At 52.3% G+C, this 14133-nt stretch overlaps 1 protein-coding gene across 1 annotated transcript; it reads left to right on the plus strand.

Moving 5' to 3' along the window:
- The first annotated feature begins 7757 nt into the window (after positions 1 to 7757).
- On the plus strand, positions 7758 to 10890 carry B3GNT3 (UDP-GlcNAc:betaGal beta-1,3-N-acetylglucosaminyltransferase 3). Its single transcript, XM_059062538.2, is given in 7 exon segments — positions 7758 to 7843; positions 7845 to 7945; positions 7948 to 8316; positions 9734 to 9764; positions 9766 to 9965; positions 9968 to 10028; positions 10030 to 10890. Coding segments are annotated over 7 exon segments (1032 nt in total). The 3' UTR covers positions 10214 to 10890.
- The last annotated feature ends 3243 nt before the right edge of the window (positions 10891 to 14133 follow it).

The raw sequence follows: 14133 nt of genomic DNA on the forward strand, positions 1-14133 counted from the left end.
ATTTTAGTGCTGTGAATATTTGGCCCTTTAGCACATTTGGACTATTCGGAGTCAGGAATATTCAGTGCCTCTTGGTCCTGCCCCCTTGGCTCCAAGCATGTGCTTGCTGACTTATCAGGACTGAATCATCTGCATCCCCAAGGTCCCGGGTAGGGGACGGTGGCAGCTGCTGCCTAGAACGGGGTTAGCCTGAAGTGAGGCACAAGGAAATAGCCAATATGTGAGGCATTGTTAGCATTTTTCCTCATGCAACAAACAGCAGTGAGCACCAACTGGGGACACAGCTGTGAGGACCAAGATGCTGGGCCCCACCTCTGGAGCTCCAGGCTGGCTGGGGAGATGGACAGGAGGGAAGTGAGCAGTTTTGTCTAATGGTGGTGAGAGCAGCAGAGGAAAGCAGAGCCAGGGTGGGGTGTTTTAGCTGGGAGGTTGGGGCGTCTCTAAGGAGATGATGTTGGGCGGAAGCCTGAAGATCAAGGAGAACCAGGGGGAAGAGCAGGAAAGAGGGGCATCCGAGGTGGACGGAAAGGCAGGTGCAAAGGTCCTGTGGCAGGGCTGAGCCCGGGTGTTTGAAGGAGCTGTGAAGAGGCTGGTGTGGCAAGAGTGGAGGAAAGGGGGCAGTGGACATGGGGCGGGAGGAGAAGGAGATTGAGAGCACCCCAGGGGGAGGCTTTTGGGTTGCAGCCAATGAAAACAAGTGGTTTTGCTGTGTGCGCTGCAGGAAGCAGGCTCTGAGTGATGGTGAAGTTGCAACAGTGCATAGAGGCAAACAGCCCCGAGCAGGATTGGCCGGTATTGCAGTGGGGGGACTGAGTGATGGGCCCTGAGAGTCAGCCCGGACATCACTGCTGTGACTCCGTACACTGTGGCACTACGGTCTGTAGGGAGGAGCATGGAGGAGGCCCTGCCACGTGCAAGCAATATATGGATGTGTTCATCCATCAAATGCCTGATGGATCTTCCTGGTTTACATGGCATCGTATCCTGAAGGCTCTCGCCCAGACACCACACCTGGGTCACCTGCTGCCCCATAACGTCCCCTTGTGAAAGGCTCAGAGACCTCACATTTTGTTCTCCCTGGTCCATCCTTCTCTATCCCCCACATCCAGGCTCTAAATTTTTTTTCTTTTTTTTTTTGGCCATGCCACACTGCACGTGGGATCTTAGTTCCCCAACCAGGGATCGAACCCGTGCCGTCTGCAGTGGAAGTGCGGAGTCTTAACCACAGGACTGCCAGGGAAGTCCCAGGCTCCAAATTTTGATGACTCCCTTCATCCTATTTGCTGAACTCACCCACATCCCTGTACCCCGCCAGCCAGCCCCTATCCAGGTCCCCAAATTCTTCTTCCTGGTTGCTGCCCTGGCCTCTAACTCCTGCCCTGATTGCCTTTTCCCTTTCAGTGGCCCCACAGGGGACTTCTTCAAAGCATAACTCAATCTTGTCTTTCCCCTGCTCACACACCGTCCATGGCTCCTCATTGCTCCTCACCTGAAACATAAGAGCTGCTTTGTGGTCTGCCCCATTTCCTGATACTCCCCCTGCCATCATCTGGCAACCCTGCCTTTATCTCCCTCCTCCTCCACTTCTCCAACCTCACTGCCTCCTCTCTCTCCCTTTGATAACCTAAATTTGTGCCCACCTCAGGGCCTTTGCACTTGCTGTGCCCGTTGCCTAGAATGCCCTTCCCCTGGGGCTCTGCCCAGGTGACTTCCCTTCATCCTTCAGGATGTCCCCAGGCTGGTCAGGTCCCTCCCCTGCCAGGGATCCGTCCTTCTTCAACACCATTTATCGCAGCTGCAACTAAACAAATCACTTCCTCATGTATTAATGTCATAAATGAAGAGCTGGCTTGGCCGTGGCTGTGTCCCCTGCACCCAGCACACAGTAGGTGCTTAGTAAATACTCTATGGCCCACAAGTCAGTGCAACAAGTAAAACAGTTGGATTTGTACATGTTCATAGGCACTCCTGCTTTATGCTGAGCCTCAATATCCCCATCTGTAAGTGAGGCACTAAAGGAGCCAGGACAATGAACCAAGGTCACTGAGGTTGTCATCGCATAGTCAATGTATGCCAAGCCCTTTAATACTCAATAGAAAGTGATCCATTGTGTGTCTGTAGGGTAGGGAGTATTCTCGTGTGCTAATGAGGAAATTGACTCCCAAGGGGAAGTGACTCAACAAGGTCAACTCAGAGCAAAGAGGTACCATTCAACAAGGAATCTGACCTCTCTGCTTCCTGCTCATGCACCTCCATGGCTCGCCCATGCCCCCAGGAAACAGCCCCACTACTCAGCCTGGCGTTCAAGGTCTTTACAGGGTCCTCTTAGCCTCAGAAATCAACCCCTCTCCAAATTCTGCTTTTCAGCAAAATAAACTACACATGATTCCTTGAATAGGCTTTGTTTTCTTTCCCTTCCTTGCTTTTGCATTTCCTCTCTTTGCTACCTGAACTCCCCTTGGTGAACTCATATGCATCCTTCAAAACCTCAGCTTCAATATCCTGATCCATTCTTCTGGCCCAGCCCTGATCCCACAGGTGTCTGGATTTGTCTCCCCCAGATTGAGGACTTCTGGGGGGCCAGGCCCCGGGTTGAGGCTTCTCAATTCCTCCAGAACCTATTTGTTGAACGAATGAATAGTTTTCATATATGTGTTTTGAGATAAGAGCCACTGAGACCCTTCTCAGAGCTGAAGGACTTGGAGATAATGTGGATTTCTGTGGTAATGTGAGTCACCCACTGGGCCACCTCGGGACAACTCTCTGAGCTTCACTTCTCCAGCTATGAAATGGGGGTGGGGATTCCGCCAGAGTTATTCAGACCCCACAAACTTCAGAGTGAGCAGCTATTTGGGCTTCCACAAGCCCAATCCTTTCAGAACTGGAGAGGGTAGACAGGAGACTCTTGTGTGGGGTCAGGGAATCGAAAGCAGACCTGAGAGGAACTTCTCACCAGCCACACAGCCCCACCAGCAAAGTCCCCAGAGCTGCCTCACAGTCGCTTAGGAGGAAGTAATACCAAGAGGCTTCCTGTCCTTGGCTAAGTGGAGCCCGTAAGCCCCAGCTTTTCCCACGGTAGATGTGAGGTCCCAGCCCGTTTAGAAAGTAAGGCCTGTAAGGAGAGGTTGGGGACTACCTGGGATACAGGCCACTGAGACACCCAGCAAGGTATCCTGGACCAGTGAATCCCCAGCACTCTCAGCCTGGCTGAAAGCCGGGCCTGGAGGTTCTTTTTTATGCCAGTCTGGATGTGGGATGTTGTGGGTTTGGAAACATTTGCTGCTTGAAGTTTGTTTTTTTTTTGAGGGGGGGGGGTTTGTGGTACGCGGGCCTCTCACTGTTGTGGCCTCTCCTGTTGTGGAGCACAGGCTCCGGATGCACAGGCTCAGCGGCCATGGCTCACGGGCTCAGCCGCTCCGTGGTATGTGGGATCTTCCCGGACCGGGGCACGAACCCGCGTCCCCTGCATCGGCAGGCGGACTCTCAACCACTGCGCCACCAGGGAAGCCCTGCTGCTTGAAGTTTTAAGGGGCCATGAGTTAGGGGTGGAGGTAGCCTTGGTGGCTGGAAAAGGGAAGGGGATCTGGGATGCATTAATAGAGGTCTAGTGTAAGGGGAAGGGGATGTGAGCCTCCATCCCCTCCACCCCCAACTTGAGCTCTCAGACCCCAATCAAGAGCCTTATGGGGGCTGGGAGGGTGAAGTCACGGCAAGATCCCTCCATTTAAAGAAACCAGAGACCTGGCAAGAAAAAGTTGGGAATGCAGGTAGCCAACAAAGATTAAGTGTTTCATATGCAAAGAGATCTTACAAATAAACAAGAAAAAAAATGCAAGGAAAAGAACAGGCATTAATGGATTGAATTAAAACCAAATGGCCACCCCCAAGAGCGTCTGTTTTGCCCAGATACCCTGATCCCAGTGATATGAGCCATTTAGTCATTGTACCTCTTCTCACACCTTCCCCCTCCCCAATATCCAGGTTTGGCTGAGTTGTAAATATTCCTATTTGTTGAGGTATCTTTGTTTTGGAGCTCTTGTTTGGCACTAAACACATTCCCAGCTAACAGATCCTTGGCCATTTAGGTTTGATTTTCTATTTAAATAGTAATAAGTCTCATAAATACTCCATCTAATGAACTTAACTAAACCTATATCAAGCTTCTTTGTTCAGTCCCTCATTCTCCTCTTTGGGTCCTTCCTCCTTTTGAGTTCTCTGTTCTGGTTTCTGTGTTTATTTAGACCAGGGTTTCTCAATCTTGACAATGCTGGTTCATCTTCTGTCATGGGGCCGTCCTGTGCCCTATAGGATGTTAATTTTTTTTTTTTTTTTTTTTAAGTGGTACGCGGGCCTCTCACTGCTGTGGCCTCTCCCGTTGCGCAGGCTCAGCGGCCATGGCTCATGGGCCCAGCCGCTCCGCGGCATGTGGGATCTTCCCAGACCGGGGCACGAACCCGTGTCCCCTGCATCGGCAGGCAGACTCTCAACCACTGCGCCACCAGGGAAGCCCTAGGATGTTAATTTAAGCAGCATCTCAGGCCTCACCCTGCTCAATGCCATTAGCAGTCCCATATCTCTACCCTGCCCCAATCATGATAACCAGAAATGTCTCTAGACATTGCCCAGTAAGTATCCCTTGGGAGCAGAATAATCCCTGATTGAAAACTGATTTAGACTCTAAACTGCAGATGGGGTAGGGGGTGAATCACCCTCTAAATTTTCACGGGATTCTGAATGAGGGTGTCTCTTAGCCAGACATTAGGGTCCCAGGCACACCCTTGTCTTCCAGCATCTATGGGCCTCTGGCCACCAGTGTCACCGAAGAGAATGTTGTGACATATCTGGAAACTACATATGGGAAACTACTCTCTTCTTGTTCCCAGGCAATTTCTGGGTGGGGTTGCTTGGAGCTCGAGGGGCCTACCAGAACCCACTGACTACCCCACAGTGTTTCAGGTGCCAGAGGGGAGAGCGAGGAGACCCCACACGAGCACAGACATCCTGAGGCAATCTGAAGTAAGTGCTGGGGTTCACATATTCATTCAACAAATACTCGTTGAATACCCACTAGTTACCAGGTGCCGGGAACTCCCTTCACACTTGCACAACCTAGTGAGTTGCTCAGATGCCCCCTTTATAACTGAGGAAACGGAGACCCTAGGTATGGAGGGCACACAGCCAGGGAGTGATGGAGCTGGGATTTAAACCCAGCAGTTGGGGGCTTCCCTGGTGGTGCAGTGGTTGAGAGTCCGCCTGCCGATGCAGGGGACGCGGGTTCGTGCCCAGGTCCGGGAAGATCCCACATGCCGCGGAACGGCTGGGCCCGTGAGCCATGGCCGCTGAGCCTGCGCGTCCGGAGCCTGTGCTCCGCAACAGGGGAGGCCACAGCAGTGAGAGGCCCGTGTACCACAAAAAACAAACAAACAAACAAAAAAACAGCAGTTGGGCTCCAGAGGGCACCTCTCTGAGGTGAGACAATAAGTGTTTACTGTATTGGTAAATCCTGCCTTGGGTCTAATCTGGCATTTTCATGCTGTGCTGGAAAATAGATCTTCAAATTTAGGGCTGGAACACAGCACAGATACCACCTTTCCAGACAAAACGACATTGAGGGAGTCCAGGGAAGCCTGGGAAAGGGATCTGGACAGGAGACCAAGGGCTCTGCCGACATATGGGAAAGGAAATCTTTGGGGGTGGGGGTGGTTGATGGATAAATCCGAGTGTGCCAGGCTGCTCTCACCGGAGTTGGCCCATACTCTCTCAAGTGTGTTTCTCTCTAAATAAATCCACTTCTTACCTATCACTTTGTCTCTCACTGAATTCTTTGTGAGGAGACATCAAGAACTGGAACCTTGTTAAATCCTGAGACCAGAACTAAAACCCCCAACAAATGGAAGGCGTCAGCATTCTTCACTCCAGAAAAGACCGCCTGAGGCCAGATTAAAGGAACCAAAGAAGCTCATCAAGAGATTACCTGAGAACAGATTAAAGGAGTGCAGGCCCTTCACACACCCTAATCCTCATCAGCAACCCTGCCCTTGAGTCATTGCCAAATCCTCCTGGGTTGGGACACACAGGTTTTGTTTTTGTTTATGTTTTTGTTTTTGTTTTGTTTTTGTGGTATGGCCTCTCCCGTTGCACAGGCTCCGGACGCGCAGGCTCAGCGGCCATGGCTCACGGGCCCAGCCGCTCCGCGGCATGTGGGATCTTCCCGGACCGGGGCACGAACCCGTGTCCCCTGCATCGGCAGGCGGACTCTCAACCACTGTGCCACCAGGGAAGCCCTGGGACACCAGTTTTGAGGGGCACAAGGCTGCTGCTTCCCCCTTTTCTCTGGCAAAGCAATAAAGCTCTTCTTTTCTACTTCTCCCCGCCCCCCCGCCCCAAAAAAGTGTGAAATGAATTTACTTTTATTCATAAATTCATTCATTCAGACACTCTCTGCTTCCCCCATGTGTTTGCCTCATGCTGGGCAATGCCAGGACCCTCAAGAAGACCCCAGTCTTGGGAAGAAAAAGTCAGAGATCATGAAGAAACCGTACACCTCAGATTGGGACTTGAACCCAGCCTAAACCCAGACTGACACTTGAACCCAGGCAGCCGGGACTCCAACCGGCCAAAACCCACAGTCTTCCAACTGAGATCACACACCCTATCAGATGAGAAAGGCACCGGGTTATGGGGTTATCAGTTTTATAGGGGTGGGTAATTTTATAGGCTAATGAGTGGGAGGAGAATTCCAGCTATTTTGGGAAAGGGTGGGGATTTCCAAGAATTGGGCCACCACCCACTTTTTGATCCTTATGGTTGGTCTTGGAACTGTCATGGTGCCTATAGTGTCATTTAGCTTGCTGATGTGTTACAGTGAGTGTATACTGAGGCTCAAGGTCTAGTGGAAGTTGACTTGTCTGCCATCCTGGATCCATTTGGTTCTAATCAGTTTATGTCATGTCTGTGGGCTATGTCATTCTTTCAAAGGTTGTGCCCTGCCCCCTTCCCTCTTGTTTCAGTGACCTAACCAGAGAGGGAGACAGGGCTAAATAGGAAACCAGGACTCTTCCTGAGAGGTCCAAGAGGACTACCCAGAGAATGGATCATTTGAGATGGGTTTTAAAGGAGGAAGAGGAGTTTGCCAAGGAAGATAGCTTTGTTTGAGACACGCTGGACCTGAGGGTTCTGTGAAGAGCCAGGGCCCATGCTCAGCTCACAGGACCATTAAAAATAGTCAAGAAGAATGAGTGATGGTTATATCAGAATCCCAGAAGCTCAGAGCTTCCTGGAGGAGCAAGTGAAAAGGGAAGCAGGAAGGATCCCAGCAGCTCTCAACTGCTAAAAAGGGAGTTCTCTGCCTCTCTCGGGAAGGCTCCTGGGCCATCTCTGAGAGAGGGACATAAAGAGGACCAGCTTGGATGGGGTGGGGGGGTGGATTCTGGGCACACTGAATCTGGGAGGCTCACCTTGGCATCTCCAAGCCTATTTTCTCTGTAAATATTGATCCTCAGTAGGGCCTGGGCAACAACCAAAGCCAACATGGGGGTAGTGGAGGAGGTGGGAGCCGGGGGAGTCTCTGGGGGTGAATTTCAGTATTTTTCCAACTGGAGCAGCTATAGGGCTGCAACCAGGTGTTGGGGTCCACAGGTAGCTCTGGAAAAGTGCTTGGCCCATCTGGCATCTTCAGGCATCTTCAGTGAGTGTTACTGTCTGCAGGAGCTTCCCAGGGGTCTCTTCGGACCAATCCCAAACTCAGGAGGACCAGAATGCGGTGTTCTCAGCCCCTGCGGACAGAGGTGGGCCTGGCTGTGGCTCTGGGCACCTTCACCCTCCTCCTCCTCTTCAGTCTGCACGCCACCACCCACCTGCCCAGGCCCAAAGGAGCCGCCGGGCACCTCTGTGGCTCTGGTCTGGCCCTCGCCACCGTCCGCCCCCTGCCTGGCCAACACCTCCATGGCACCGTGCCGGACTTCGCCAGGCAGCCGCGGCACGTCCGCAACTTCCTGCTGTACAAACCCTGCCGCGACTTCGTGCTGCTCCAGGACATGCTGCCTGACAAGTGCGTGCAGCCAGTCTTTCTGCTGCTGGGGATCAAGTCCTCGGCCAGCAATTACAAGCACCGGGAGCTGGTGCGGCGCAGGTGGGGCCATGAGCGCCAGGTGCACGGCATCCAGCTGCGCCGCCCCTTCCTGGTGGGCACGGACCCCAACCCGCTGGAGGCGCGCGAGGTCAACCGGCTGTAGGCCATGGAGGCGCGGGTGCACGGTGACATCCTGCAGTGGGATTTCTAGGACTCATTCTTCAACCTCACGCTCAAACAGGTGGGCTGGGGTGGGGAGGGTGTCCCCTGATTGGGGCCACCTCTCCTTCCTGCCCAAAGTTGCTACCACGTCCTCTGAGGAGCTCTGGGGACCAGAAACTCCCATCAACCTCCCCCCAACCCATCTACTGTCCTCATGGTGATCCGAAGTCTTCTTTGTCCAAGGGAGGCAGGGAGAAAGGATTTACAAGCCTGGCTTTCCAAGCCTTGATGACCTGAGCTCAAATCCAGCCTCTGCTTCTTGTCTGCTGTTTGCCATGGATGATCATTCAGCTCTCTGTGCGTCAGTTTCCTCATCAGCGAAATGGGATATTAATTGAACTCACCCACCTCTGAGGGCTGCTGTGAGGAGTACATGAGATGATATTCATAAGGCACCTGGACCAATGCCAGGTGCTCAGATAACATTGGCAGTGGCGCATGGGGAGAGCTGGACAGAACACTTCTTATTTCTTTGTTCTGGTTCTGTCTCCCCATGAGGCCCAGGTCTGTGTGGAAGATACTCAACAAAGACCTTTCTGATGGAAAAGAAACCATGAGAGGTAGACAGAAACTTGCCCATGCTCAGAGGAGGAATTGAAGGCTCCAAGGACCTACCCAGGATGTGGAGGGTGGGGATGGAGTAAGCTGAGTAGAGACACAAGTTGAAAGGGGCCCAGTGCAGGTTCCTGCTCACAGTAAGTACAGATAGGTCTGGGTTCAAGACTTTGAGCAACAGACTTTCTCTGTTGTATGACCTTGCTCAAGGCACTTTCTCTGGAGAGCCTCTATTTCCTCATCTGTAAATGGGATTGAAGACCACACCTGCCTCTTAAAAATTGTATTAAGGATTCAAGGTAGGGCAGGCACTGAGTACAGTGCCTAGCATGCAGCCAAAGTTATTATGGAGGTAACTGAAGCCGAGCCGGGTAGAGGGCCCAGAACCTCTTAACATGCAACGTTCTTAATGCAGAACACAAAAGCATGTGATAAACATCAACTTGACAAACATGAATCCAGTGCCTACAAAGTGTTGACCCCATAATGGGTGCCGAAGAGACGGCACATAGGAGAGACACAGCTCCCACCCAGGGGGACCCCAGAGTCTGGTGGGGGAGGTAGATGTTATATAACAATCATACAAGTAATTATTTAATGGTAGTGCTTGGCAAGGCAGAGTCAGAAGGAATAGCAATAAATGTAAATGTGACAATTTTCAAGCACTTCTTGGTGCTTTACAGAGTATCATCTCTGTAGATCCCCAACACTCCTGGAGGCAGGTCCCATGATGTGTCCTGTCTGGGACGTTGGAAACTGAGGCACAGAGAGGGGAAGTTGGTTGCGAAGGGCCACAGAGTGAGTCCTTTAACCCAGAATAGCCTGACTGGAAAACACACCCTTGCCTGTCCCTCGCCAACAGGGACCCAAAGCTGATGGCCCCAGGCATTCTACAGTGGCAGAAGACAAGGTGCACATGCCAGTTTTATGCTCAACTGGGATGATGACGTCTTTGCCCACCCAGACAACGTGGTCACCTACCTGTGCCCCGTCTGCCTTCCCTGGAGCAAGTACTATGTGCCGAAGGTGGTGACAGAGGAGGAACACTACCCACCCTACTGCGGGGGTGGTGGCTTCCTACTATCCTGCTTCACAGCCACCGCCCTGCACCACGGCCCCCCGCCCTGGACCTCTTCCCCGTTGATGATGTCTCCCTGGGCATGTGCCAAAAGCAGGAGGGCTTCACACAGTGGTATCCTCACGGCCGGTGTTCAGGCCTCCTCCAGCCGCCTGTCCTCCATTGACCCCTGCTTCTACCAAGAGCTGCCGCTGGTGCACCGCTTCCTGCCCTACGAGATGCTGCTCATGTGGGATGTGCTGAACCACCTCAACCTCACCTGTGACAAGTGGACACAGATCTACTGAGGTGGAGTCAGGGACCCCAGCCTCGAGGCTACTGTCTCCATCCCCATAGAAAGGGCAGCAGCTTCCTCCCTGGAAGCTGAGAACTTTGTCCTCCTAAGTGGGAAGGACCTAGGAGAGTACCAGGGAGATTGGATGAGTCAGGCTGGTGAATTACTACACATCCTTCAAAACTCACCTAGTAGTGCCTAGACCATGTTCCATCATCCTCCCTAGACTCTCAGCTGGAAGGACCATCTCTTTCCATGTCAGCTAATGGCAGAAGCACTTCTGCTAGGGTCCCAGCTGCTGCTGCTGCATCCATCCCTTTTCCATGTCCCACTTCCTAGCCCTGACCTTGATCATGGGCTAAAGCCTAAGCAGTGACCAGCCTCTCCTTGGTTGTGAACCTGCAATGGTGGGTGAATTCCTGCAATGGTTCAAGGCCAACTGAGGACACCTGGGTCCACACGCAGCTGAAGCAAGAAAGATTTTTCAGCTGGGAAGAGAGGGTTTCTGTTCTCCACCCCTCCCTGGATCTTGGACCCCTCAGATGGTGGGAGGGGCCAGAGAGTCTGGGAATGGGACTGCCCCCTCCCTGCTTGTGGCTTCAAGCGCTCTAATGGTGGAAACATTGGGCAGAGGAGGGAGGGAACTATCTGTCTCAGGCTATGGGAGCTCAGAGTTTCTGGAGTCCCTGACAGGACCCAACCCCACACCGGTGCTCCCCGACAATACAGGAAAGAGTATTGGGGCAAGAGGGGTCTTCACTGGGCCCAAGGCTAGCACACACACCTTAGTGCCCAGAGAAGGGGGATATTCAGGTCCTTGGGGAACCCTAAGTTCTCGGGACCCGGGACTGGCCCCCACCCCTGTGTGTCTCTCAGACTGGGGAGATCCAAGTGAACTGGTGAGCCCCCAGCCCTGCCACCCTCGGACAGGTGTCTGAGACAGACTTCACAGGGATTGGGACAGTGGCAAAGGGGGCCTCACACAGCAGAGTGAGGACTGGAGACCAGGTCCGCAGGGAATAAAATGTTTTGCAAAGACGTAGAGGTCTTTTTTTGTTTGTTTTTTAAAGTGATTTACAAGTTTTAACTCAGAGCAGTCTACATTCATCCTTAAAATCTCACTTCCAGAAGAAGATATACACCAGTAAAACAGGGCAAGGATGAAGTAGAGGCTATGGAAGCTTCTATCAGGCAGAACTCACATCATCCTCCCTTGCCCCCCCACAACGCCCTCCATGGCTCTCTATTGCCCTCAGCTTGTATTTCCCCCTGCAGACTGATTCTCACTGCCAGCCTGATGGCAGGCTCCGGAGAGAGAGGCACAGGGGTGATACTGCTCCTAGCTGCATGGGACGATGGACCCACCTGCTTCTGGCAAGGCTCCTTCTGAATCCCGCCCCGCCACCACGCAGCCTCCCCTCTCTTTCCCAGGCTCACCTCCTCTCACTGAGACAACAGCTCTGCTGTCCTCTGTCCCACTGCTTTTGTCCCTTCTTTAGGTATTTATTGTGCACCTACTGTGTGCTACACACCTTGCCCTGTACTCCTCCTCCCAGCCCCATGGGAAAGGTCAGTGGGCACTGACCCACCTTATAGTGAGGACACAAACCTGTGAACAGTGAAACAGGAAGTTACCAGAAGTGGTAAGAACTTTGAGGAGAATTAAAATGAGGTAATTGGACCCACAGGGATGGGGACAAGCGCTAGCCAGGAAGTCAGGGGGTTGGGACTGCAGAGATGGGGCATGAAGGAGGAGGTTATGGCCTTGGGGAGAATTGGAAGGAGGATGTTCCAGGCAGAGGATACAGCATATGCAAAGGCCCTGAGGTGAGCCCATCTGAGAGCATTTAAATTGCAGCCAGGAAGCTGTGACTGGAGGTGGGTAAGGAGGAGATGGAGGGAGAGGGGACAGGAGATCACAGGGACTAGGCACGTGGGACCTTGTGGGTTGGGGTGGGAGAGAAGGTGTTATTTTGAGGGTTACGGCATCTTTGGAGCAAGGAAATGACATGATTAATTTTATTTATTTATTTAGTTAGTTAGTTATTTTTGGCTGCGTTGGGTCTTCGTTGATGCACGCGGGCTTTCTCCAGTTGCGGTGAGCGGGAGCTACTCTTAGTTGTGGTGCGCAGGCTTCTCGTTGCGGTGGCTTCTCTTGCTGCGGAGCACGGGCTCTAGCTGTGTGGGCTTCAGTAGTTGTGGCACGAGAGCTCAGTAGGTGTGGCGCTCGGGCTTTGTTGCTCCACGGCATGTGGGATCTTCCTGGACCAGGGCTCAAACCCATGTCCCCTGCATTGGCAGGCGGATTCTTAACCACTGTGCTACCAGGGAAGTCCCGACATGATTGACTTTTAAGTTATAAGAAGCCCTGCAGCTGCCATGGAGACTGTTGAAAAGGAAGGTGGAGGCTGAGGCAGCCTCCAAGCCAGAGGAGACAGGCCTGGATGAGGCAGGGGCTACAGGGGTTTCTACCAGGTAGATCTGATCTCATCCTGCCCCTGCTCAAACACCTTCTGTGTCTCCCCATTGCCCTTGGGAAAGAGTGCTGCTCCCCTGCTGCACCGGATTGAATAGTGTATCACAAAAGTTCCCATCCACCTGACACCTCACCTCAGAATATGGCCTTATTTGGAAATAGAGTCTTTGCAGATGTAATTAAGGTAAGGATCAAGATAAGTTCATTCTGGATTAGGGTGGGCTCTGAATCCAATGAGAGTGCTTTTAGAAGAGACAGAAATGAACATGCAGAGAGACATGGAAAAGAAAACGATGTGAAAATGGGGGCAGAGCTTGGAGTGATGCACCTACAAGCCAAGAATTGCCAGTGGCCCCCCAGAGTTGAGAGAGGCAGGGGGACAGAATCTTCCTCAGAGCCCTTCAAAAAGAATCAACCCTGCCAACACCTTGATTTCTGACTTCTGGCCTCTAAAACTGGGAGGGAATAAGTTTCTACTGTTTTAAGCCACCCAATCTGTGGCTGTTCCAGCAGCCTTAGGAAACTAATACACGTGTGAACAGATCACATAGTCAAATGCCCGAGCATTTTTTTCAAGAGGGTCAAATCATACACTTCCTATCTCAGGATGAAAGGAGGATGCAAGTGAAAAGAATGGTGAGAGTTGGATCACTGAATATCCACTGTGAGGGGAATTCCCTGGCGGTCCAGTGGTTAGGACTCCATGCTTCCATTGCAGGTGGCACGGGTTCCATCCCCGGTCAGGGAACTAAGGTTCCACAAGCCCCATGGCACTGCCAAAAAAAAAAAAAAAAAATCCACTGTGACTCATTCAGACATTCATGTGTGTGTCCACTGATAAGTGGATGTTAAGTGAGGTTAAGGCCCCCCATGAGCCATGACAGAGACCTGGATTCGAATCCTGAACTTGGCCATTCCCTCCCTGTCTGAACTTGGCAAACAGCCAGCTCCCTTGGTCTCAGTTTCCCCACTTTTTATTGTGATGATTCTCCAATTGTTATTAAGTTTCTGGAAGTGTTGGTGGGTCCACGGCTGCCAGAGGACAATTCCACACAAAGGCTGACCCAGGCTTGTGCCTTTTTCTTGAGAAAATGCAAAAAGTTTCTTCAGATTCTGCAGGCATCTTATTTATTTACTATTGATAAGACAGCAAGAGGGGTGTCAAATGCAGGGAGCGGGGTAACTGGGGCTCCTCTGAGGTGAGAACATTTGAGAACAGGTGTCTGGCATCGCCACAAAACCAAGAATCCTCCAAGCCAGGTTTGGGATCTGGTGTTTTCCCCAGTTGGCCCCCCAGAGGACAGGTGGCCTGGTGAGGTGGTGAGCACCTTGTCCTAGGAGGTAATCAACAAAGTCCCCCCAGACATGGGGCTTCATGGTGCTGTGTGGCATCAGGAGTTCACCAGACTGGATCCCTGTGGGTCTCGGGCTCCCCCAAGGCCACACCCCAGGAGGGT

The sequence above is a fragment of the Kogia breviceps genome, chromosome 4, assembly GCF_026419965.1.
Source record: "Kogia breviceps isolate mKogBre1 chromosome 4, mKogBre1 haplotype 1, whole genome shotgun sequence".
Taxonomy (NCBI): domain Eukaryota; kingdom Metazoa; phylum Chordata; class Mammalia; order Artiodactyla; family Physeteridae; genus Kogia; species Kogia breviceps.